This window comes from Prunus dulcis, chromosome 8 (assembly GCF_902201215.1).
Source record: "Prunus dulcis chromosome 8, ALMONDv2, whole genome shotgun sequence".
In the NCBI taxonomy this organism is placed as follows: Eukaryota; Viridiplantae; Streptophyta; class Magnoliopsida; order Rosales; family Rosaceae; genus Prunus; species Prunus dulcis.
In genome coordinates, this window is record NC_047657.1 from 16,955,076 (window position 1) to 16,981,344 (window position 26,269).

At 37.1% G+C, this 26,269-nt stretch overlaps 3 protein-coding genes across 10 annotated transcripts; 1 reads left to right on the plus strand and 2 right to left on the minus strand.

Moving 5' to 3' along the window:
• Positions 1-8,201: 8,201 nt before the first annotated feature.
• Positions 8,202-9,143, minus strand: LOC117638627 (alcohol dehydrogenase 1-like). Its single transcript, XM_034373723.1, has 6 exons — positions 9,140-9,143; positions 8,951-9,037; positions 8,780-8,860; positions 8,617-8,678; positions 8,416-8,561; positions 8,202-8,286 (listed from the first exon to the last, which is right to left on the minus strand). The coding sequence occupies exons 1-6, from the start codon at positions 9,141-9,143 to the stop codon at positions 8,202-8,204; spliced, it is 465 nt and encodes a 154-aa protein (XP_034229614.1).
• A 1,543-nt stretch (positions 9,144-10,686) lies between these two features.
• LOC117636843 (protein ELC-like) lies at positions 10,687-16,337 on the plus strand. Of its 8 annotated transcripts, none has more exons than XR_004587119.1 (5): positions 10,687-10,926; positions 11,219-12,163; positions 12,247-12,389; positions 13,622-14,966; positions 15,369-16,337. XR_004587119.1 is itself a non-coding variant. In XM_034371541.1 (5 exons), the coding sequence occupies exons 3-5, from the start codon at positions 12,285-12,287 to the stop codon at positions 16,189-16,191; spliced, it is 1,026 nt and encodes a 341-aa protein (XP_034227432.1). In that variant the 5' UTR covers positions 10,687-10,926; positions 11,219-12,163; positions 12,247-12,284; the 3' UTR covers positions 16,192-16,337. The 8 variants fall into 8 exon arrangements, 5 of the variants coding, with proteins under 5 accessions (XP_034227432.1, XP_034227435.1, XP_034227433.1 ...); XR_004587121.1 differs by having other exon boundaries at positions 12,291-12,389; positions 14,869-14,966; XM_034371541.1 differs by having other exon boundaries at positions 14,869-14,966.
• Positions 16,338-19,339: 3,002 nt separating this feature from the next.
• Positions 19,340-22,929, minus strand: LOC117636842 (solute carrier family 25 member 44-like). The gene is made up of 2 exons (XM_034371539.1): positions 20,532-22,929; positions 19,340-19,514 (listed from the first exon to the last, which is right to left on the minus strand). Exon 1 carries the CDS (start codon positions 22,387-22,389, stop codon positions 21,019-21,021), a length of 1,371 nt encoding a protein of 456 aa, XP_034227430.1. The 5' UTR covers positions 22,390-22,929; the 3' UTR covers positions 19,340-19,514; positions 20,532-21,018.
• Between the last annotated feature and the right edge of the window lie 3,340 nt (positions 22,930-26,269).

A 26,269-nucleotide genomic window follows, 5' to 3' on the forward strand; every position in this document is an offset into this window, starting at 1 on the left:
TGCCACACCAGACAGAAGAGAAGAAAATGAATTTGATGAGATCTACCCGAGCCCAGAAGCTGCTCTTCTGCATGATGTCCCTATCCCACCACCATCTCCCATGGAACAGTGAGTGCCCAAGGAGAAGCCTAAATCCAGATTCAAACCACGCATCATCTCATGTGCCAATGTCATGACCATGAGCTTTTTGTGCAAACTATTGTTCTATTATGGTATTAGTTTGACTCTAAACCTCCAATTTTCTATCCTTTGCTTAATTCATGTCACACTTATGAGACTTAAAAACAATGTTTGAGTGGTTTGCTTTCTATTCTACCCGAATGTTATTTTTAGCTACAGTGATTTTCTCATTTGAAAGAAATATTGTTTGAGTTGCTCTCTCTCTCTCTCTCTCTCTCTCTCTCTCTCTCTCTCTCTCTCTCTCACACACACACACACACACATACACATTGGTTTTCTTCTTCTTCTTAGACTTTGGTGGTGGTTTAGGCTGGACAAATTCATTAAGAATGATTCTCTCTCTCTCTCACTGTGTCTGTCTGTGATCAGTGAGTGTCTGTTTGATTGAGCTTTTTGAATGACGGAGGGGTATAAATAAAGAAGGAAGTGCAGGTGGGTGGGAGAAAGAGTGGGAAGGAATTCCTACGTAAAACCCTAGGTAAACCCTAAAATTGTGAGACTGTTTTGTACAGCTAGTTTCAACAAACCCTGTCATGTAATCACGTCTCCGCGTCTGTGCTCTTGATTAATATTTGCTACTCATGTCTGCGTCTGCGTCTGTGCGCAACAAACCCTGACCGTTTTGTTGGCTTCTCCTCAAGTTGGCATTAAAAACCTCAAATTGTTTAATAAAATACTTTTTCAGGGGTGTATCTGTGGCTTTATATTGAGGTTTTCTAGTAGTGATGACCGATGAGTAATATGCATGTATAGAAGAGTCTGGAAGTGAGCCAGATCCAATTTTTGTATTTTTGGGAAACTTTCCATTTTTCTCTAAATTCAATATGGCCCCCTTTTTATCTGCTTTTGTTCAGTTCGTTTTGATGCATGTGGGCTATCTATCTTCGAGATTGGATTGACATGTCATAAAATGTTGTTACAATAATAGTGGCTTTTCTGGATGGGGGTATTTGTGGTATTATGATTTGAGAGCATTTCTCACATAAACACAATAGTCCAATGTCCAACGGTCCAACCACTGCAACTAAGTACCATATACATTGAGAGAACCGCAATTTTTTAATTTGATCTCAGTCTTCCTAATTAGATTTCATGCTTCAATGTATATGGTATTTAGTTGTAGTGATCGAGCTGATTTCTTTATAAATTCCATATTTGGGTCAACTGATCTGATAAATGTATCCAGTTTGTGTAAAATCACAAAAACAAAACAAAAGTAAAAAACAAAAAACAATGTACAATGTTGGATTTGTGATTTTCGATATGCAAATTTGTCATTGCTCACAATGTACATAACGTTATGGTCACAGACAAATTTTTTTACTGTTTACCTAAAAATAAATAAACAATTAAACTGGGAATAATACAAGCAATTTACCTGGAAATTGAGATTTATTTATTTATTTTTAATGCGGGTAGGAGACTTTGGATTCTATTTTTTATGTCCGAGCAATTCAGAGAGATAGGGATTTACATAAATATTTATTGGGTGCCTGGGCCCAGAATTAAAGTCCAATGGGGCTTGTAGAACATGCAGCCTATCTTTCCTCTTAGTTATGTCCTTAATTGCAAAAGGACCAATTGGCAATAATTTGCCAATAATGTCAAGGACGTTATTGACTTTTCAGGTTTCATTTGCACATTTTTTTTCTTTTCTAAAGTTAGGAAGCGGATGGGGAAAAAAAAAAATTCACACACATGAGTACCACAAAGACTTGAACTTAGGAGCACTTGAAAACACATGAAAAACTTGAGTGAATCCAACCAACACTTTTCATTTGCGTTCTCAATCTCTTAATTTTGTAACATATTGCAATAAAACTTTGGGGGTATATTCAATTGAGATTTTAATAGATTGTAATTACAGGATTTATGGTAAATGGATTTCAATTGGGATTTTAATAGATTGTAATTACAAAATTAGGGTAATGGATTTTAGTAGGATTTGCAAACTTTACTAATGATCTTGAATTCACTTAGGGCAATGGATTAAAACTTGAGGTAAAGTTCATGGACCTCTATAATTAAAAACCATAAAAATTAACTTTAAAGAAAAACATTGGAAAATGGGCTTTTTTGTTTATTTAATTTAATTTTATGTACTTCATTTGTTCTTTTCTAATATATTATATTCTAAGAGTTGTTTGTTACACATTACTGTCTTGAGGTGGACTATTTCTTGGCCAGGCTTATTGGAATCCAATCAAAACACAGTTAGGGCGTTGGTGGATTCATTCAACGACATGTCAACCCAATCTAAAACATAGCCCACAAGCAGCAGAACGAACTCAACAAAAAGCAGATAAAAAGAGGCCCACATTGAATTTATAGAAAATGAAGACGGTGAGAACTACCCGAGCGAAGCTGCTGTTGTTGTGCATGTCGTCGAGATCCCGCTACGATCTCCGATGGTACAATGAGTTCCCAAGGAGAAGATCAAGACCAAACTTTTTTGGTTGTTGGGTTTAAGCAATTTAGAGCAATACTTCTCATATTTATTCTTTTTTGATAATTTTTCATTTTCTGTAAAAATTCAGTGTGGGCTGCTTTTGATGTGCTTTTGGTGGGAATAAGGCCAGGGTCGTCATTGTAATTTTTATTTTCAACCACAACTGCTCCCCAGCCTGCTTAAATTCTGGAAAAAAAATATATTTCTACATTAGATTGATCATGAGATCCTCAAACCGATCTACACCAACATGACGTATCCAACATAAGTTAATATTCTAAAAAGTGATAATAATAATAATCACATCTTCTCTTCTTTCTCATCTTCTAACTTCTAATTCGTACATACATGTGGCAGACATCTTACTACAACGATATAATCCAGTATCGTTTGAAAGCCATATTCCTCAATAACCTGCATTACCTTGTTGAACCATTTTCCATAAATTTCATCGGAACTGTTTTTCATACGTTTTGCTCTATATTGGTACAATTTTATTGTGAAATTAGGATGCTCTTCGATTTTGTCTGAGTAGTCGAAAACCCTAGAACAATTAGACCTACAATATGCACCATTATTGAGAAAAAAATAATAATAAAAATACCTACAGATCATACTATATATTAGACATTGCTTGGCTCTTGAGTATTGACCCATGAGCAGGAGCTAAGCATTGTCCTAATAATATTGCACCTGCAGGCATAAGTTTAAAACAAATTCTATTTTGTATTTTTTTAAATGTATTTTTGTAGCGAATAATTAATGAAGCCTAAATTCAGATTGAAACCTTTAAAGATCAACCATGCATGCATCATCTCATGTGCCAATATCATGCCCATGAGCAACCTGTAAGGAAGATAAAACTAGAGAGTTATTTAGATTTTAAATAAAATAATATGATTACTTTATAGACTACAAATGAATTAGAGAAACTAAATTATGCAACGGGGAATTTAGTGACGTACTCGGGCGATCCGAATCGAAGTAAAAGTCTAACTCTTTGGCCGCAGCAAAAAAATGCTGCTAAAAGTTGCAGCTTGTTAACTTTGTTGGCTTTCTTCTCGACTTTAATTCTGTCTTCGTATTGTGTGCATCTATTAATCTGATACAAAGGCATACAGGAAATATCTTTTATCACAAATATTTACTGTATATTTATGGGCATTAATACTTTATTAGAGAAAACGAAAATAATTAACTCCTAATAAAAATCTTACCGTCATGATAGGTGTAATGACCCAAACCCAAAATTCATATTTAATTAGTAATTTTTTTTGAGGAAAGACAATTGTGCCATTGGAATAAATTATTAACGAAAAGTTTTTGACTGAAAAGGAATTTGACAATTCTACTTACATTGGTGCGTAGAGCACGACGAAATGAGTTCATAGACACGTAGTGGGCTCGAATCGGAGTTGTAACGAGAAAGATATGGTCAAAAGAAACTCAGTGGCACAATTGTAATTATTTCGAAATGAAATTTTTATAAAAATCAGATTTTTTTTTTCTCTCTCTCTCTCTCTCTCTCTCTCTCTCTCTCTCTCTCTCTCTCTCTCTCTCTCTCTCCCCCGTCAGTCTCTCTTTCTCTCTTCGAAACTCCGGCCACGTCTGTGGACGGGGCCGGTACCAAAATGACCTTGGCGTTGTCCTCTTCCAGCCCTAGCCGACTCCTGGCCTCCAGCCGCAGTGGTTTCGCCGAAAAATGGAGAAGAAGCGGCCGGTGTCGTCCGATCTTCGCCGCCCTCGATCTCCCTCCTTCGGCCACCGATTTCGACGAGCCAGGTATGGATTTTGAACCTCTCGAGTTGTTTTAGATGCCTATTGGGTAGGAATTAATCGGTTCTTAGTGTAGATATTGGATTTTCGAATTTGAAATTCGGTCGATTTTCGGCCTCTGTGTTCGAATACTTTCGGTCAGTTTTTGGGGTAGGTCCAAGAACAAAAGTGGTTTCAAATATGGTGTTATACCTAGGGTAGGAGTTTGGAGCCGTGGTTTTGAGATTTTCCGGAGATGCGTAATCGCTTTGGACACCCAGCTCTGCCGACTCGTGCGGCGGCTTGTGGGCGAGGGTAGTGCAGTGACACTGTGTCTTGATGCGATCCTTAGGTTGTCATGAGAGCGTAGGAATTCACGGATCTCAATTTGGATACCGTTTGAGCCTCGAACGGATTTTCCATATTGTGCGATTTCCTGGTTCAATACTGTTGAGCCGTTGGATTGTAATCAATTTCAGATATGTTACTCTAGATAATTCCAGAATCGTGTAGGATTCGACGGATTGTGAATCGGAGTCCCGGATACTCCGAAATTGCGAACCCTAGGGCTAGGGTTTAGAAATTATGCGATTACACGATCGTGGTCAATCCGATCGTCCAATTCAGACCAGGCTTGCAGGACATGGTTATTTAAATGTGAGGAACTTATAGGAACTCTCGGATTGGCAATTGGAGGTCGTGGACCCCACGAGGTTCTGTATTGATCAATATGGAAGTTTATCACTTAGTGAGTCTCGGGTCTTTTAAGACAGTTCTAACAATCCGAAATGCTTAAGTGGGCATAAGAATGACTTTAAAGTTAGTGCAATCACTTCTAGGAGCCGGGGGTCAGGGTTTTAATTAAATACTTATACCGAGCAGTTTTATTAATTAAATATTCATGATGGTTTAATCAGGCACCCGGGGCCAGGCAGACCCGCAGGAGGGACCTTCAGGAGGTCCAGCTAGCTCGGACCAGGAGTGAGTGGACTTTTCTTTTATAAATGATTTTATGCAAATGAATTTCATTATTTGATCCTGAATAAGTTTTATTGATTATGGTTTTCCTAGCATGATTTGTTGAAGTTAAATATCTTTATTTCTATGCCGCCTAGTTGAATATGCTAAAAAGATATGGAAAGTAAAGATTGAGATATTTATCAGATAAAATGGCAGCAGAGTTTTAGATTTAACAAAAATTCAATTATTCACCAGATCTTTCAGAAATTTTATATTTTCTTAAGCCACCTTAGGTACCCAGTTATAGAAACAGGTTGCCTTCGGTATATGTTGCCTTCAGATATGACGATGTCCACGGACATCCAGTTTGCTTTTAGTTTTGTCAGCGCGCTTGACATCTGCCTCACGAGTTTCTGGGACGTCCGAACCGTGGGAGCCAGGAATGCGGATCAGGCTGACTACGGTCCCCTGAATCCTGCCAGTTTGCCGCTCGGGTTGACTTTGTGTCACCGAAACCTGCCAGGGGAATTGACGGATTATCAGGAATTGACGGATTATCGGGAATTGACGGATATCAGGAATTGACATAATTAAAGGGGTACACCTAGGTGGTAGTTTTAAATTGATTTCAATGCTTTTAAGAGAGTTTTATTGACCTTGAATATGATTGGCATATACGTATATAAATATGTGGATGCATTGATTTTAGTACGAGTATAACGAAGAGTAAAATTCAGTTTTGCACAACTGTTTTTACGGTGGGGTTAGTATGTTCATATGCTATTTTCTAGACCTTTATTTTTGTCCACTCACATTTTTGAATGTTTTGCGCCCCCAGGCAGTAGATGTGCACAGGAATCCACCACCGGGCCGTTTCCCATCTTCCGCGCCTTTCCTTTAATGTAGATGTTTTGTTTTGTAAAAAGATTAACTCCTTTGTAAATTCTTAGTAGTTGCTCTGATATTTTGTCATAGATTGAGAACTGAACTGTTGGAATGTATATTTACTTATGCTGGCAGTTGGTTGTATAAATATATATACTTGTTTTGGCTGGTGAAAATGATTGGTATTGAGCCAGTTACAAGGGAAACTTTGCCGGTTTTTCGGTAGAAGTCAACCTTGTTATTTTATAATGTTTTGTATAGAAAGGCAAATAGGTCATTTGTGCTCGACATTCGCCAAGTGTCGGACACGCACAGGGTCCGGCTCGGATTCCAAAGCGAAATTTGGATCGGGTCCTGTCAATAGACGTGTAATTGTTGAATAGGCAACTGCCCGCAGCTAACATGAATATAAAAAACTTGATAAGTTTTTCGAATAAAATAAAAGCCAAACAAGTTATTATAAATTTACTAAATTTCATCTTGCTTTTATAGTAACCGAAGGAAGTTGAGGTTCCACTTCAAAACCAATTGGCAATGGTGGGAAGTAGCTCAACTCCTTATAAGTCCTTGCTAGGTTTCTCAACTTTCCAATGCGAGACTTTTTATCACATTCTCACAGTAACAAACAAATCCAGCAAATAAATTTGATATAGTTTTGGTGTGCACTTACCTATTGTCTCTGGCTTTTCGTTTTTAAATTTGATCATCTCATCTCTATCCACCAATAAAATAGGAATGTCTTCTTTCACTTGGAGATGTAAACTTTTATAAAATCTATGCACGTTTTCAAAAATAAGAAGCTTGCATTTCTCTGGATCCATGATAGTAATAGAATAGCAATCTGAGCAAAGATGCCGCCCATCAACCTCTACATATTTTATTTCTGGTTCCTGCATGATGTAGATAGGCAATTAACCAAGGAAAGAAAATTTCAAGTCCCAAATTATGGTTTGGTTTAGAGATAAGCAATCAGACAAGTTAAACGCCAATATTAATTAAATCCAAACAAGAAGATGAAAAATAGAAACATGTTAATTGAAAAAGGAAAAAAACATGATTACTATGTGACAACTATGAGGAATAAAATGTGTTTTCACAAACCTGAAATCTATGGCAAGCATGGCACCGCAGAGTCCCATCCTCGAAATGTTCCGCACAACCTCTTTGGCCCCAAAATTTATTGAGTAACACGACTCGATTTTTTTATGATAAAAAGAAAAGAAAAAAGAGCCGCTTATTAGTTTAGAAGATAACCAAAAATGAAAAATTACTCACATTGTATCTACAATACAAACTAGCTAAATGCAAGTGTGTTTTTTGGACGAAATATAATTGCATTAACATGATGTGTCGCTAGGTTGCTTCTTAATTTTGTGGTCGATCCAGAGGGACTTGATCAACTCAATATTTTGTAAAAAGTACTTACAGGTGGATGAGGACCACAAATGTGACATTCTTCTCGATGGATATTGACTTTCTTTCTAGTGAATTCCTTCTTCATGACTTTAATTTAGACGAAGAGACATGCTAAGTTTGGATGAATGAACTTTGTATTATCAACGATTGACTTGAACAGGTGAACAAGCATGTGTTTTAGAGTGGAGAGCCACCTTTATATAGATGTGGGATACGAGGATTCCTGAAGAGATTGTACTTGTTTCTTTCTGTTGCGTACGGTACAAGAAAGCAAATTCCCATTTTGAAAAGGTTTTGGCGCAATCACTTAGGGTAACTTGTGGATCTTTATTAGGAAATCCAAAAAAAAAAGAAGGAAATTTCCCAAACAATTAAAGGCGGAATAACGTTAACTTTGGAAACAACTCATACAACAATTGGCATGTCTCCTCTCTCAATTGGCATGTTATGTTACCTTGCTCATGTCGTTCACACAAATTTTGGCCGAAACACATGTACATCTCCACAACAGAGGGAAGATCAGTCCAAGGTTTGTAATTTCTCAGAGTTGTTCCTTTCAGTGTCTTTTCGTTAAGCAGATGAAAGGGGTTAGTTGTGATTGTGAACACTGCACCCATGCACGGGATTCCTCAGCCCCATCCCTGCCAGCCATGCCAGTCAAAACGTATATGTTGATAACTACAGGTGCAGGAATCAAACCTAAAGTGTTTACGGTTTCTTAATTAGAGGCACTAAAGTCTCATCCTATCCTAACACACAATGGAACCAACCTAAATTGCATTTCTAGCATTGACAATGAAAATGTAACTTCTCTAGTCCAGAAAACATATGTCGTGAACGCATAAGAAAAGGCATTAATGTTGCTGGTGCACTCCATTCTACCATCAACTCCACCGTCTGTCATCTCAGCGATAACCTGTTGAATTCAAAGATCAATGTACGAGGTTGAGGAGGAATTAACAAGTTTTCACCTCATGCGCTGGTCTGTCATGGTCTTTTGGAATCACAAACTCATTTACTCCAAATTTCTTGGCTGAAACCAGGAAAACAAAGTATTAAACAACACTTTTTTTCTATAATTTTCCACTCAACTACCTGTTAAACCATGGTAAATGAGAATTCAATGTGCAGTACCTTCCTCGAACATTGCTGGATTCGAGTCAACCCCAACAATCCTTGATGCTACATCAATTCTTGCACCTTCGGCATGGCAGCCTAACAAAATTTTTACTTGATTAAAAATACGACCAAGGAAATGAATGTGAGCTATTAGAAGGATATGGATAGTCAAAAGTTTCCCAAAACTCACAGCCAGACCAACAGCGCCAAGTCCAAAGATGGCAACTGAAGATCCCTTCTTTGCCTTTGCTACATTCAGAATGGCACCTAGTCCTGAAATTTTCAAATAAAAAGAATATTTAAATCAATACTGCAATACAAACCATCAACAGATACATGATGATGTTTCAAGCACAAAGAGGAATGAATTCTTGCCCATCTTCTGACTGAAAAGCAACAACAATGATCTGAATAGTTTATGGAACATTCTTTATAATTTAAACATTGTTCGTATCGTGTCAACCTGTTGCAAAGAAACAATACCAAATAAGTAAGACCAAAGAATCAATGATATATATACATATTTAGTATACATGTATATATGAATATTTGTATGTTGGAGGGCACTTAAATATAACAAATAAGAAATGAAACATATATAGGACCTATAAACTAAAAATGATGCAATTAAAATAATAAATAATAAAATATTATTATAAATTTGGAATTTTTCGGAAACAATCGGAAAAATCGGATCGGAAAGGGTTCAGAGAACTTTGGAAATTTTCGGATCGGAATTTCGAAATTTTCAGAATTTACAAATCATTCCGATTACGATCCGAATTTTATCGGAAATTTCGAATTTCGGCACTTTCGGATATCAGATGCATCGGAGTCTGATTTTTTTGGAAATTTTTGGACCGGAATCGATCGTAATCGGATTTTCCAATCCAATTTACAGCCCTACTCTTGGTTTCCTTAATAAAATCAGATTTCGACAAAAATAAAAACACAATAACTCAATCTCTAATAAGATTATAATTTGTTAAAAAAAAAGTATGTATAAAAATCATGTGTATATATATATATATATATTTTTCGTAAGTAAGTTGTGGTAATTCTTCAAAATGGACTTTCATATATTTTATATTCAACCTTATGACATCTCATTCATAAGCATCTTTGTCAAACACCATATCCTCCTATCCTAGTGAAGACCATAATACTGAATGGTATAAGTCCAATTTTTGTCTGAGGTTTCAGTCCCCCTTAGTCCAATTTGTGGCTAAATGAATAGCACTGACAACATCACCAAATTCTCGTTGGTGCTCTCAGGGTGTTGCTAGGCTCGTTCTATAGATGGATCAATGTCGGAGGGTCGAGTGGTTTGGTGAACTCTCCTGTAATTACCAGAAAATGAGCATGATAAAAGAAACTACTCAAAATCTAGATAGCTACGAATATATACAAGAAAAACCCAAGCAAGTTTTAAAAGGCATACTTTAAAAGGTAATGTGCTAATCTACAGTCTAGAAGGTTGAAACTATTTTAGAATTAAACTTGGGATTTTGACAAAACTCAGAATTTCTAAATTGACATTAACCAATTCCCGTGTTTAGAAATTCCGCTTGGTAAAAAACATGGAATTTGGAGATCATAAATCCCAACTTTAGATTCTATCTAAAAGTCATCATTTCTAAATTCCTAAAAGAGATTAAGTTTATACAAAAAAAAAAACTTTACAAATAAATGTTAAATTCTGTATTATAAATCTGTCACCCAAACAAGAAACTTTAAAAATTCTAGAATATTAATTTCGATCATTTTAAATTCTGTCATTTAAAAAATCATTTAACATAGCATGACAGATTGATGTGTCTAAATAACATTACTGATTTTAAAATAGGTGCACGTAGAATAAGAATGAGATGTTATGAAATATTGTTAGAGAAAGATGCAAGTGTCATTGTGTTATTGGCGTTACAAGTAAGTTTTTCTGCGTGGTTGGGTCGATGCCGCTTAATTCTCGGCAATGTCGCTCTCCGACGAAAAAACACTTACTCCGCAAGACACGCGCCCTTTTCATTTCCAAATCCCCTCTCTTTTTCCCATATTTCTCTTCTTCTTCTTCCCTCTTCACACAAATGACAGCTTCCCAGCTCCAAAACCCAGCTGCAACACACAGACAGAGTGGACACACCCCGCTTCCCACCCATCATCAGGTACTTGAAAATTTTCAATTTTGTTCTGCAATTCTGTTTCCCTTTCAATTTTGATCGGTTCCCATCTCAGTTTTGAGCATGCCCACTTGAAATTCTCTATTGATTTTTGTGGTTTTTAATTTTATGCTGTATGATCTTTTTAGCTCTGCTTTGAAAATGTTAATGGTAGTTTGGACGATGTGGTATGGCTTTAAATGATGAGTTCTTAGTGAAATTGTTCTTGTTTGCTGGTCTCATCTTCTACTAGTCCATTCTGTAGATGATAATTCATTTCATTTTTGTGATTAAATAGGCTGAAATTGAACAAACAATTATAGATAGAGGGATTATTTTTCTGTAATAATCGGCCGACTTCGGTAGTTTGGTGATAGGATCATAGAGAAATTCTGCATCAGTAAGGGGAGGAAGATGTACAGGGTTTATGAATTTGATTGTGATTTTCCAAGAAAGTTATTTTATTAAAAAAGATAGTTTCTTAATGACTGGAAAAGAAGTATTGGGGTTGAGAGGCTTGCTGGTATGAGGAGTGACTTGTATGCCTGTTCTTAATTTGCCAATTTGAGGATAGGGGGTATAGCAGCTCAGGTAGCTGAGTCACCATTTTTATGCAGCTAAGCAGGTTCGAGCATTTTTTTGATACCATGACCAATGAGGTGCCTGGACTATCAGGTCAATGGATCCAGAAAAAAGCAACCTTAGTTGTTCCAAACATGGTTAAGAATGTACACAATCATGTCTCTGTACAGACAGGGGAGGAATTTTCCATGGAGTTTCTTCAGGATCATTTTGCAGCGAGAAGAGGTCCTGCTGTGACTGATATGGTTGAGAATTGTGAAAATAAGGTTGGATTCAATTATAATCAGAATTATCAGCTGGGGTATTAGGATCTTACTGGTATTCTGGGGTTAAGGAGGATGGACTCTGAGGTGCATCTGATACTTCTGATTTTGTATCGGCGAAAGGGTTGTGTAAATAGGTTGAAAACGATGTTTGTGTTGACAAGTTAAGCAGATGCATCAGGAGGAAGTTGATAGCGGACATGTGAAGTTGATGGTTCAATTTGGCTGTACCAGACAAAAGACTTCTGGAGAGAGGCGCAGATCCTTTCAAATCTTCATCATCCAAATGTGGTTGCATTCTATGGGGTAGTACCTGATGGAGCTGGTGGTACGTTGGCAACTGTAACTGAATTCATGGTCAGTGGGTCACTTAGGCATGCGCTACTTAAGACAGATAGGTAATTTTGCTATCATTTCTTTGTTGTATTTGTTTCTTACAGTTTTTTCTGCATATCTTAGAACATGGGGATTCATTATGCAGATCGCTTGACCGTCATAGAAAGCTTATAATTGCAATGGATGCAGCTTTCGGCATGGAATACTTGCATTCAAAGAATATTTCTTGATTTGAAGTGCAACAATCTGCTAGTCAACTTGAGGGATCCTCAACGACCTATATGTAAGGTAAATTGGATTTAAACCAAGTTTTGTATTCAAGGGTTGACATAAATGCACTTCATAGGAAAGCATTTTGCTTTTTAGTCTTGACACAATTTCACAGACCTTGAAATGCCTTGAAAGAACTGAAAATTTTATCAAAACCATATAGAGTAGTATAGAGCATTTCAATGCCAACAGTTTCCCTGATCATGAAATTGGGGAGATCCAGTGGGGGCTTTCTTTTCCCTCATATGGAGGCTGGAAAGTCATAATTATACATACCTGTATCCTTAGTGGATCCTTTTATGTGCAAGTTCAGCCAAATATCACGTTTCTATTATAAAAATCTCACATAGCCAATCCTTCACGCAATCTGTCTCACCCCACACCAAATTCAAGGACGAATTCAATCACTTCTCTTGCTCTTGTAAATCCTCGCCTTCTTTGATTGGGTTCAATTTTAAGTATTGTTCATGTTGATCTGATTATTGTTGTGAATTTGATCGAGTTTGGTTCTTGTTGAATTGGGTTGTTAATAGATTCTTGGGTATTTTTTTTTTTAAACCTGAAATTTAATGCCTTTTTTGTTTTTCTTAATCTGTTGATGATCTGAATCGGAATAGTGGTAGAGTTATGGCTAGGGTTTGGATGGGATTTGGGGGTTTATATGTGAGTTTAGACAATTGATCTTGATCAGGTAACGATTGTTATTTTGACCATATTGATCCCTACTTGGTGCAATGCTCAATTTCTGTTTAATTATGCTTAATTTCCTTTGGATTTTAGGTTTGGAGATGGCTTTGGATTGCTGTCTATTTGATTCTTATTTGGGTTTCTGGTTTAGTTTTTTTGGTAACTTGTGCAATTTTGACATTGTTTTTGTATATCAAAAGGGCTGGATGGGTGTAAGCACCTGTAGAATATCTGAACGGCATTAGAATCAGTGTAAGATATTTAGGTGGTGATGTGAGCTAATCTTCTTTCATGATCTGATCATACTTGTATGCATGTATGTATTATGCTTTGGGGTAAATGGGGTTTATTGAAGTATGTTTTGGGACATTTTCTCAGCAGCTCTTTTCATGGTTTTTGAAATTTATTTCGAAAATTAATGTGGTCTGAGGCATGTATTCAACATGCTCTTTCTAATATTATTGCCTCTATCTGTGGCTGAATAACACAATGATTGGATTGGATTGGATTGGATTATGATGTTGTGAACATGGCATCACTTCTGGCTTGTGGTATAACTGCAGGTCTTAGCCTCATTGGAGATCTGTGGGCCTGATAAGTAGTCGTTATATATTTAATCAAGTTCTGTACTGCTGTCGATTTGCTGCATTATTTATCTCACATTTTGGAGCATTTGTGATTTCTATTAGAGTGGTTGCATTGTGATTTCTATTTAAGTCAAGTAAAGATTCAGTATTTCTCTGTTGGTAACGCTATAGAGATCAGAAGCTCCAGTAGGGAATTTATTTAGAGCTGTGCGTCTTGGTAAGTGTATATGTGGTTCAGTGATTCTTTATAGGAGCTGACTGTTCTTCTTTTTTTGTTGGTATTAGGCTGACGTTGTACATTCTCTTAGAAACTTAAAACTTGGTTGGGATTTTCTTGTATATATTCCTAGCTATCTAGATTTTGAGTAGTTTCTTTTATCATGCTCATTTTCTGGTAATTACCATGAGTTGTGCCGATAGCCAGGAGAGTTCACCAAACCACTCGACCCTCTGACATTGATCCATCTAGAGAACGAGAAAAACTCTCATGCAACGGGGATAGCACTTTTTGCTATCCCCGGCTAATAACGTAATGACATGTAGGATAACTTTTTCACATGTCATTGTGTTATTGGTCGGGGATAGCAAAATAGTGCTATCCCCGTTTCATGTAAGTTTTTTTCCTAGAGAACGAGCCTGGCAACACCCTGAGCACCAACGAGAATTTGGTGATGTTGTCAGTGCTGTTCATTCAGCCACAAATTGGACTAAGGGGGACTGAAACCTCAGACAAAAATTGGACTTATACCATTCATTATTATGGTGTTCACTTGGAGGATATGGTGTTTGACAATGATGCTTATGAATGAGATGTCATAAGGTTGAATATAAAATATATGAAAGTCCATTTTGAAGAATTACTGCAACTTACTAACGAATATATATATATATATATATATACATGATTTTTATAACTAACGATGACCAAAGTTCCAGGGCATGGATCCAAACTTTTTACCTTCCTGCTCATAAAAATAAAATAAGAGAAATCATTATTTTTCTGAAAACACGAGCTGAATCCTTAATTAGCTTGTTAGTTTTGCTTCATTGATGCATTTTTGCATTTGAGTTTTCATAAACCTATGCAACAAGGCTCTTCTCATCAATGGAACAACGCCGTGAAAGTAGAGGATTGAAATAATGACCGGTGATTTAGCATTTAATGCATCCAGCTAATCTCAACCGTTCAGTTGTAACAATAAGCTCTTTTATTCCAACATTAGGGGTTTTTCTGCACCGCCGAAGCCATTCTTCTTCACGCTTTTCAGTCGCTCGAAGTAGAAGAACGCTCTGAGTCTCTGATTCTCTGGTTCTCCTCGAGGTAAACCCAAACCCCATTTCGCTTTCCCGAGTGCAGCTATGCATTTTAGATTTGTTATGTTGTTTGTGGTTTTACTTAGACTGATGCGATAAGCTACCCTAGGCCTTTACGTTTTCTATCAGTCTCTGATACAGTGTAGGGTTATGCTCCCCTTTGAAAAGAAGTTTTAAAGATGTTATCTTTGTTTACTTAGTTTCCGAGCGGCAAGTTATTCCAAAGCCAGTCAATGTTGGGGTTTCAAGATTCTACTGAAGAATAAAATCCCCACATCTACTCTCTGTTTGTGTTTCGTTAGTCTGCTCTATCAAACTCAAATAGAGAATTATGGATCATGTTAACATTTTGCCTAGATTTTCATTTGCCATGAGACTTCTTTTAACATCTCAATTTCTTACTTCTCAGTTGCTTTGCCATGGATCATCCCGAAACCTTCTTTTATAGCTCCCTTCTTCCACAGCCGAACCAAGCCCTCAAGCAACAGCTAATTGTATATGCAACTAGGGAAATATTGGAGGGCCGCATCCCATACCCAGAACAACTTAGGCCCAGGATCTTAAGTGATGTCATACAATTGCTTGATCAGTATCCTTCATTAGGCCTGACCAGGCGTAGGTTTCAGCCCGAGGAGCCTGCAGTTTTGGTAGTCAGAGGCACCATTCCTATATTTTACACAAACAGAGTCTATAAAATTCCAGTTGAGATATGGGTGCCGCACAGCTATCCAACATCTCCGCCGAGGGCGTGCGTGACTCTGGATGACCAAAACGCAACAGCAATCAAGTTACGTCATCCATATGTCGATGCTAGAAGGGGAGGCCTCATAAATGTACCACATATGCTGGATTGGCACTCAGAAAGAACTCTTGTGGTTCTAGTAACCACCATGTGTGAGTGTTTTAGTCGAGACCCACCCCTACGGGCAGGGCCAGGGCCACCACCACTGCCACCATCGCCGCCGCAGCCGCAGCCGCAGCCACCTCATGTGCAAGAAAGGCAGAGGCAAGAGCTAGAGGAAGAGAGGCATAGGCAAGAGCAAGTGATGCAGAGGCAGGAGGGAGGAAGACAACAACAAGCGCAAGAGAGGCGGTCATCGAGCTTGTGGTATTCTCTGATGAGGCGTTTAGCATTTTTGTGCATAGTTTGTATGTTATTCAGCATTACGACTTGTTCATGGTCTACTTTTACACTTGCAGTTCTAGTCTTAGGTTTTGCTTTGTTGTGGTGATTTCTTATGTAATGATACTCGATATGTCAACAAAAATCACTTGATTGAATGCTAATTAGTTTTTCTGCAATTTGGCACTTGTGTGCTGCATTTCTGAGAATTGTGACTTGCAGAAATGCAGTTTAATTGTGACATGAGAATTGTGACTTGCGTGCTGCATCTCCAATTGAATGCTATTGTTCATACCAATCTTTCTCTTCAATGCATTCCATGTCACAAGGCCTTCTTGGTGAGAATATTAATTTTCTTTTCTCCAATTGGGAAGGGTTTTGCTTCTTTTGTTGTACTTGTTATAATCCATCGAGAACCTGGTCATATGTTTTGGGTCACAGTAACTGGTCATATTGTACTTGTTGCACATGCGTTTGGGCCAAAATTTGGGTGAACAACATGAGCAAGGTAACATAACATCATTAGTTTTCTTCTAAAACTTCAAGAAGTTCAGGTGTTCAATTCTTTTGTCGTCGATTCTAACCAACTAAACATTTCCCTTTTTAAATTACCTGAAGAAGTTGGAGTTGGAGAAGTTCATAACTCATCGAGTTCGTTTCTCCGAGATCAATAAGGCCTTTGACTACATGTTGAAGGGGGAGACCTTGCGGAGCATCATTAACATGGAAGAGTAAAAATTATAGCAGAGACTGGCCTTGATCATTCCTGTTTAACAAATTATAGCACAAACATACACAATGCATATATAAACTTTATAGAATGACAACAATGACAAAACATTGAAAAGATGCAGAAACCCAAACTCTAAAACAACTGAAGATTCCATTACCCAAACGAGAGCAAACCATATGCTGGGGGATTTGCAATTAGTGCATCAGCTTTAAAAGGGATGCCAGAATCCATATCAGGCTCTTTGCAAGCTGGAAGTAAAGAGTATATAATTTCCTTTATTTGATTACGTTGAAATTCGATATAAATAGAAGCTATATGATAATTAAATAAATCACGGGTTTCTGGTTTTAGGGAATAACTTCTTCTCATGTTTTTAATTAAATGATTTTAAAAAGTAATAAAAAGAAAAGGGCCCAATGTTTGTATCTTTGGATTAAACAATTTGAGAGAGGAGATATGCCAAATGTTGTATAAAGATCCACAAGTTATCCTAAGCGATTGCTCCAAAACCTTTTCAAAAGGGAAATTTGCTTTCTTGTACATCTAAACCCTAAACCCTAAACAGAAAGAAACAAGTACAATCTCTTCAGGAATCCTAGTATCCCACATCTATATAAAGGTGGCTCTCCACTCTAAAACACATGCTTGTTCACCTATTCAATTCAATCGTTGATAATACAAAGTTCATTCATCCAAACTCAACCTGTCTCTTTGCCTAAATTAAAGTCATGAACAAGGAATTCATTAGAAAGAAAGTCAATATTCATTGCGAAGAATGTCATATTTGTGGTCCTCATCCACCCTGTAAGAACTTTTTATCTTGCAGTGTTTTTTTTTTTTTATAACACTGATTTAATATTTTATTGCTTCTTTTAATTCTTTGGTTTCTCTAATTTCAGTTCCTGTTTAATTAGGATTAGACAAAATATTGAGTCGATCAAGTCCGTCTGGATCAACCACACATACACATCATGTTAATGCAATTATATTTCGTCCAAAAAACACACCTGCGTTTAGCTAGTTTGTATTGTAGATACATTGTGAGTAATTTTTTTTTTCTTTTCATTTTTGGTTATCTTCTAAACTAATAAGCGGCTCTTTTTTCTTTTCTTTTTATCATAAAGAATCGAGTCGTGTTACTCAATAAATTTTGGGGCCAAAGAGGTTGTGTGGAACATTTCGTGGATGGGACTCTGCGGTGCTATGCTTGCCATAGATTTAAGGTTTGTGAAAACACATTTTATTCCTCATAGTTTTCACGTACAAATCATGTTTTTTTCCTTTTTCAATTAATATGTTTCTATTTTTCTTGTTGTTGTTTGGATTTAATTAATATTGGCGTTTAACTTGTCTGATTGCCTATCTCTAAACCAAACCATAATTTGGGACTTGAAATTTTCTTTCCTTGGTTAATTGCCTCTCTACATCATGCAGGAACCAGAAATAAAATATGTAGAGGTTGATGGGCGGCAACTTTGCTCATATTGCTATTCTATTACTATCATGGATCCAGAGGAATGCGAACTTCTTATTTTTGAAAACGTGCGTAGATTTTATGCAAGTTTAGATCTCAATGTGGATGAAGGCATTCCTATTTTATTAGTGGATAGAGATGAGATGATCAAATTTAAAAACGAAAAGACAGAGACGATACGTAAGTGCACACCAAAACCATATCAAATTTATTTGCTGGATCTGTTTGTTACTGTGAGAATGTGATAAAAAGTTTCACATTGGAAAATTGAGAAACCTAGCAAGGACTTATAAGGAGTTGAGCTACTTCCCACCATTACCAATCGGTTTTGGGCATGGCCATATTCAACTATTGCACGCCTATCATGACAGTAAGATTTTCGTTAGGAGTTAATTATTTTTGTTTTCTCTAATAAAGTATTAATCCCCCATAAATATACAGTAAATATTTGTGATAAAAGATATTTCCTGTATGCCTTTGTATCAGATTAATAGATGTACAAAATACGAGGACAGAATTAAAGTCGAGGAGAAAGCCAACAAAGTTGTTAAAGCTGCAACTTTTGGCAGCATTATTTTGCTGCGGCCAAAGAGAGATGATTAGACTTTTACTTCAATTCCGATGGCCCGAGTACGTCACTAAGGGGTTTTAATTAGCATCATTCCCCGTTGCATAATTTAATTTCTCTAATTCATTTGTAGTCTATAAAGTAATCATATTATTCTATTTAAAATCTAAATAACTCTATAGTTTTATCTTCCTTACAGTGTGCCCATGGGCATGGCATTGGCACATGAGATGATGCATGCATGGTTGAGCTTTCAAGGTTTGAATCTGGATTTAGGCTTCATTAATTATTCGCAACCAAAAATTAAAAAAAAATTAAAAAAAGTACAAAATAGAATTTGAATCTGGATTTAGGTACTATTATTATTATTTTTCTCAATAATGGTGCATATTGTAGGTCTAATTCGGCAGAGTCTCTCCTGTATTTTGACTAAACTCAAATTTTTTTCCACCTGTCAAACAAACGAATAAATCCACACCAACTGCCAGAATAGGGTAACTAAATATTCACCAGTTCTGGTTATCTAAACCAACCAGATATCAGAGCAGTTACTAATTATTTACAAGACTTTAAGTAATTTACAATAAATTCTACATCTTGGAAGTAGCGTGGGAGCTAGGAGTAGGCCTGGTGGTGGATTCCTGTGCACTCGACTGCCTGGGGGCGTAAAACATTTGAAAATGTGAGTGGACCAAAATAAAGTTCTGGAAAACTGTACATGAACATAATAACCCCACTGTAAAAACATAATATTCATAAAAACTGAATATTTAACTGCACTTGAATTATGATAAGTCCAAACAGTTATATCTATTTACGCGGATGTAAAAGCTGCTCGATATTAAGAAACTCAAGTAAAATCACTGAAATCAATATATGCAGAATTGCATTGAAATTCCTCTAAAGTTACCATTTGGGTGTACCCTTTTAATTCCGTCAATTCCTGGTATCCGTCAATTCCCCTGGCAAGTCTCGGCGACACAAAGTGTATCCGAGCCGCAAACTGGCAGGATTCAGGAGACCGTAGTCAGCCTGATCCGCAATTCCTGGCAGGATTCAGGAGACCGTAGTCAGCCTGATCCGCAATCCTGGCACTCACGGTCCAGGTGTCCCCAAAACTCATGAGGCAACTGTCAAGTGCTCTGACTGAACTGTAAGTAAACTGGATGTCCGTAGACATCATCATATCCGAAGGCAACATAAACCGAAGGCTACCTGGATGTCCGTAGACATCGTCTTATTTGACGGCAACCTGTTTCTGTAACTGGGTACCCACAGTGGTTTAAGAAAATATAAACTGCTGAGAAAATGTAATATAAAAATATAATAATATTTCTGAAAGATCTGATGAGTAACTGAATCTGTAATCAATCTATAACTGTGCTGCCCTTTTATCTGATAGAAAACTCAAACTCTGTTTTCTATAATTCATGGTGGTCTAAACATAATTATCTGATAATTCTCTGAAATCTGATAATTTAACTGTAGTCGTAATGCTACTGCTATTTTGTTATATAAAGCTCAAGGTCTGCTGCTAATATAACCTCAATAATGTATATAACTCAAAGTATTTAGCAGTATAAAACATGCTCAAGACTTGCAAGAATACTTATTCAAGATCAAATAATGCAATTCATTTGCATAAAATCATTTATAAAAGAAAGGTCCACTCACAGCTGGTCCGAGCTAGCTGGACCTCTTGAAGGTCCCTCCTGGGGTACAGTTTGGCCCCTGATGCCAACATGATGTGCTAAAGTCAGCCCAATTGTTCCAGTCCCACAGCATACATCAAATAGCAAGGTATCAGGACCCAACTCAGCCCAATCCCCTGCAAGAGAGTATAGCTTCTCTGCAGCAAGGGTATTGACCTGGAAAAATGCTGTTTGTGATATGCAGAACCGAAGATTTCTTATATAGTCATGAATTTTTTTGCTTCTATAACATTGTCGGTGGCCTGCATTTCAGAACTATCTTCTCCTTTTGAAATGGATAATGAGCGCAATGGAGCATCAGCCGGTGCTGCCTTTGATATTCCTCGGTGATCCTGTATAACTAAAGCTGTTAGAGGCAATATGGCGAACTGGCAGTAGCTCCTCTGCAATATTGGCCTCAAAATTTTCAGCATTAGAGGCCATGCCTGGTCTCCTACCTTCTCGAACCGTCAGTTGACGCCAGAATCCAATATTCTTAAATCTGTTCCAAACTGGTAAACTTGAATGTTGCAGAAACTCCTGAAAGATAGAGGCATATTTGCAAGAAATTCTGGAAACGATTGGGCAGTCAAAAGGTTCTTCAACTGCTGTAACACCCTCCCTAAAATTCTGAGCATAAACCCCACAGTTATTTTTCTCTGTAGAGAATATCCAACTGAAAATTCACACCTGTTACGATATCCGTTTACAACTGGGGATGCTAGTATACCCTCTAAACTGCATGGAAGACCACCTATCTCCCTAGACTTGAGAATCCATTCTGAAAGTGGAATACCATCAGGACAAACTTTGCGAGCATTTCTAGTAAGTCCTTTGAGAATCTGCATAAGAGAGTTCTTCTTATGCTCCAACTGATCACCATAAGGCATATGAGCCAGGGGAGTCACTACTTTGCGGGCACTTCGTCCACTAGTCCCATTGCTATCCTCAGCCCTATTTGCCAGCACAGAGTCTTCCACATTCTCCCCATCCAAAACTTGCAACCTTGTCTTAACTGTATCGAGGGGCATTGTGATTAGGGCTGACATGCTGCCAACCATGGCTGCACTGACTCCCTGAACTACCATTATTATTTTCGAATCTGGTGTATATGTGGTAACCCCATCCTCATTGCTTCCATCACTTTTCTTACAAAAATGATACCCAACTCCACCCCAAACCATTCTTTGAGCAATAGAGTAAGATGCCCACCAAACTGCATTGGATGGTGCATATGTCAAAATAGATATCCCAAACCCTCTATACAATCCTCTTGGTCCATCCGTCTTAATAATTTTCCTGAATGCATCGATCCCATTAACATATTTACAATCAGATGCATTAGGATATTTGGAACTTGATTTCACACCACCTTGCACCATGAGTCTCTGACTCACAACATCAACTGGAGTCCACACAATCTGTGCAGCCATTGCCGCACTCAACCCTGCAGCTGCATTGGCAATGGCGGCTGCTGTGGACTCTGAAAACCCTAACCTAATCGTGGCAGTTCCGACTTTACTCTTAGTGACCTCAAGCGCTGCCATGTACAGCGCCCGGGCAGGTATTGTACCCATCAAAGAAGTCCCAAATCCTCTGTACAATGCCCTAAAACCCTCGTGCCTAACCATTGAAATCGCAGTTTTGAGGCAAGAAACTTGGGATTGAGCTACTTGTTGGCGGGTTTTCAACACCACAACAGGGTAAAGAGTCGCCGATACACCCGAAAAAAGAGCTGCTCCGAGGAAGAAGAACTTGGATTTATCAAGCATTTGCCAATCAATTTCAGCGGGAATATGGATTTCTTGCGCCGATTCTTCCTCGGCAGTGCTCAAATTCATCTTAGCCACCTTCTCAACGACTCAAATTTCCCAACTTTGACACAATTCGATTGAACCCAGACCCCAATTACCTCCTAATAACCTTTTAACCCCTCAAAACTTCACAAATTCCAACGTTCAAATCCAAAAATCTCCTCCACTCTCGCACCAGTTCTATCTACAAACCCTATCTGTACAAAATTTACAAATCGAAAAATAAAAACTACTTGCGCGGGCTGTACAGTATTGAAGCCTTCAAATATGATACAGATTTGATAAGTTCCATAATTAAAAGGGGTTGATATCAACGAATTAGCGTCTTTCTCCTCCTGTGGAACCAGGTCTTGGATCGGACAAGAACCGCACCGAATGCATCAGATACAAGAACGAAGCGTATCGAAGAATCTTACCCGGAAAGAGATCATCGGTAGCCGGAGAAGCTCGCCGGGGCAAGCTAGGGTTCCGATGGACATCAAACATGGAGAGAGAGAGAGAGAGAGAGATAGAGTCCACGGCTGGCTGTGTGTTGGTCTCGTTTCAGGGACTGGGATTTTATTTGAGCGAGTGGCTAACCAATTCTGAACTTCGTTTTTTTTTTTATTTAAAATTATTATCTAACTTCGCAATATCTACGGTTATGCCACTGAGACTGTTTTGACCATAACTCCTTCGTTACAACTCCGTTTCGGATCTACTCCATGTCTACGAACTCGTTTCATCGTGCTCTACGCAACGGTGTAGGTGGAGTTGCCAAAATCCTTCTCGGTCAAAAAGTCAACTTGTTCCCATTAATAATGTGAGGGTAAATTCGTCTTTCTTCTAGAATAGATTAATATTAATTTTAGGACACTTGTTTTGGGTTATTACACTAATTGTTGGTTTTGCACTGGAAAGATGGGTAGAATAAGGTATTTGCGAAGTAATGTCACACAAATATGGGCAATGGTATTGTTCAAGGGGTTTGGACTACTCATACAAAACCGAAGAGCAGTTTAATTTCCCAATAAATTTGTACCAGTATAGAGTAGAACTTATGAAAATCCGTTTCGATGAAATTTAAGGAAAAGGGTTCAACCAGGTAATGCAGGCTGTTGAGGAATATGGCTTCCAAACGGTACTGGATCATATCGTTGCAGCAAGATGTCTGCCACATGTCTGTGCGAATTCGAAGTAAGAAGATGACGAATAAGAGAAGATGTGATTATTATTATTACTTTTTAGGATATTAACTTATGTTGGTTATACAACCAAACCTGCAGCTTTATTAAAGTTAGTGTTTTAAGGCTAATATAAGAGCTAGAATGATTCCTATCTTAATTGTGGATTAGATGTTATAAACCTAATGCAATAAGGACTTCTTAAGAGCTTCTTGATGGGCAAGACTCTTAGGTAGATGCATGTAAGTACAAGTGATTATGCTCAACCGATCAGGCCAACCCACACAAAAGAATTCACCCCATCTAGAATAAGTGTGTGAAAGAATCGAATTGAGGAGATGTGCTTGATGTGTGTTCTATCGTGTGTAGTCATTAATATAGTTTATAGTGAAGAGTATATAATTTCCTTTATTTGATTACGTTGAAAAGGAATCTCAAAATGCCCTGATGGCAGGAAGCCTTTATTTTTAACCATATCTGCACAAGAAACATAAAAGTAAGCCAGTTACACAGAAATTATAGATTGAATTCATATTCAGCTTTGATATTTCAAGTTTACTCATACAAGACAATCAACTCTCTTCCTATTCTCTTCAGAAATCCTAGTTACCCACATCTATATAAAGATATGCCTACAATACTAATTTACAGTTATTTCATACACCCATCGAGATTCAGCCCTCTTTGCATTATCTGAAGTCATGAATCAAGAATTCACAAGAAAGAAAGTCAAAAGTTATGCAAACATATGTGATATTTGTCACCAATATGTAAGTGCTTTATCTTATTGTGTTATTTTGTGTGTGTTCATGTTTAAGATATAGACAAAAATTTGAAGAGTTCCTCAAGTCAGATCTCGATCCATCGGCATGCAACCTAGCTACATATATATATTTATTGGCTAAAAAGGGCCTTCAAATTTTCATAACATGTTAATGTAATTATATGCAAATTTCAATTTAATTTGTTTCGTAAATAGAATAATGTGATCGTTATATATTTTTAGTTATCTTAATCTAATAAGCATCTTTTTTCACCAAAAGAATGAAGCCGTGTTGCATAATAAATTCTGGGGCCAAAGATGTTGTGTGGAACATTACAAAGATAGGACTCTGAGGTGTAGCACTTGCCACAGATTGAAGGTTTGTGGAAACACATTTTATTCCTCGCATAATTATATATATATATATTGTCTGATTGCCTTTTTATATCATGCAGCAACCAGAAATAAAATATGTGGATCTTGGCAACGGGCGAAAACTTTGCTCAGACTGCTATGTTATTACTATCATGGATCCAGAGGAATGCGAGGCCCATCTTTTTGAAAACGTGCGTACATTTTATACAGGTTTAAATCTCAATTTGGGCAAAGGACCCACTAGTGTAGTGGTTTGGAGTTTTTACTCCCTCAGGCAAGGTTCTGGGTTCGAGTCCTAGCATCCGTGTTGTGTGTGTGAGTTTAATATGCTATCGCCCCTTTCAATAGGAAATGACCTCAAAAAAAAAAAAAAAAAAAAAATCTCAATTTGGATGAAGACATCCCTATTTCATTGGTGGATAAAGATGAGATGAGCAGAGGTCACAAAAAAAATTATGAGGTGAGATTTGGAATAAAAATAGATAAACTACGTAAGGGGGTGTTTGGTATCCTATTCAAATGCGGAATTCAAAAACTTTAATTTTTTTATTCAAATAATGAGTTCTTAAACAAAAACTTATTTGGTATGCAACTTGAAAACTATTTTCAAATCTTAAAAATTTGAGAACTTTGGGGGTTGTTAGAAAAAAATTGAAAAAACAGATATTTTTTGTTTTTAATAATTGGGGTGTTTTTTAGTTGTTCTTGAATTTGAGTTTTTAAAAATAGGGCTACCAAAACAGGTTTTCTTTGTTTTGGACTCAAATTTTGCTTTTGAATTTAAAATGTTGAATTCAAGTTGAATACCAAACATGCCCTAAGTTTCATTTACTGTACATGCAAGATGAAAAGTCTAAAAAAATATATAGTAAAAGATAGCTAATTCATTGAGCAATTTTCCATAATTTGTTGGCTTTTATTTTATTAGAAAAATTATCAAGTTCTTATTTTATGTTCTTAATTTAGATGCGTCGGGACATAATTGGCTTAGCCACCAGTATCTGGAATTTCAAGCCTGTCGTGACGGTAAGATTTGCATCCACTCCGGAGTTAATTATTTTCCTGATAATAAACTCGTGTGATAATCTTTCATGTTTGCTTTTGCATCAGATTAATAGATGTTCAAAATATGAAGACAGAATTGAAGTGGAGAAAAAAGCCAACAAACAAACCAGGGTGGAAAGTTTTGCAGCACTTTTCGGCAGTAAAAAACACAATAAACTTTTACTTCTATTCGGACGGCCGGAGTACGTCACTGAGGGATTTTGCATCATTCCCCGTTGCAAAATTCAATTGTAGTCTATAAATCAATCATACTTTTTTTTTTAATTATATAAAAATTAAAATAACTCTAACGTTTTATCTTCCTTAATTACAGTGTGCTCATGGGCATGACGTTGGCACATGAGATGATGCATGCAAGGTTTGAATCTGGATTTTAGGCTTTATTATTCACTACAAATAATTTGCATGAGAAAAATAAAATGTTTTAAACTTATGCCTACCCTCGAGATTGCTTTAAATTTTTGTTGGTCTAATAGGTTTTTGTATAATATTGTATGAAACTATCTATTTCTGTGTTCTTATGTTTTTTTTTGTCAATAAT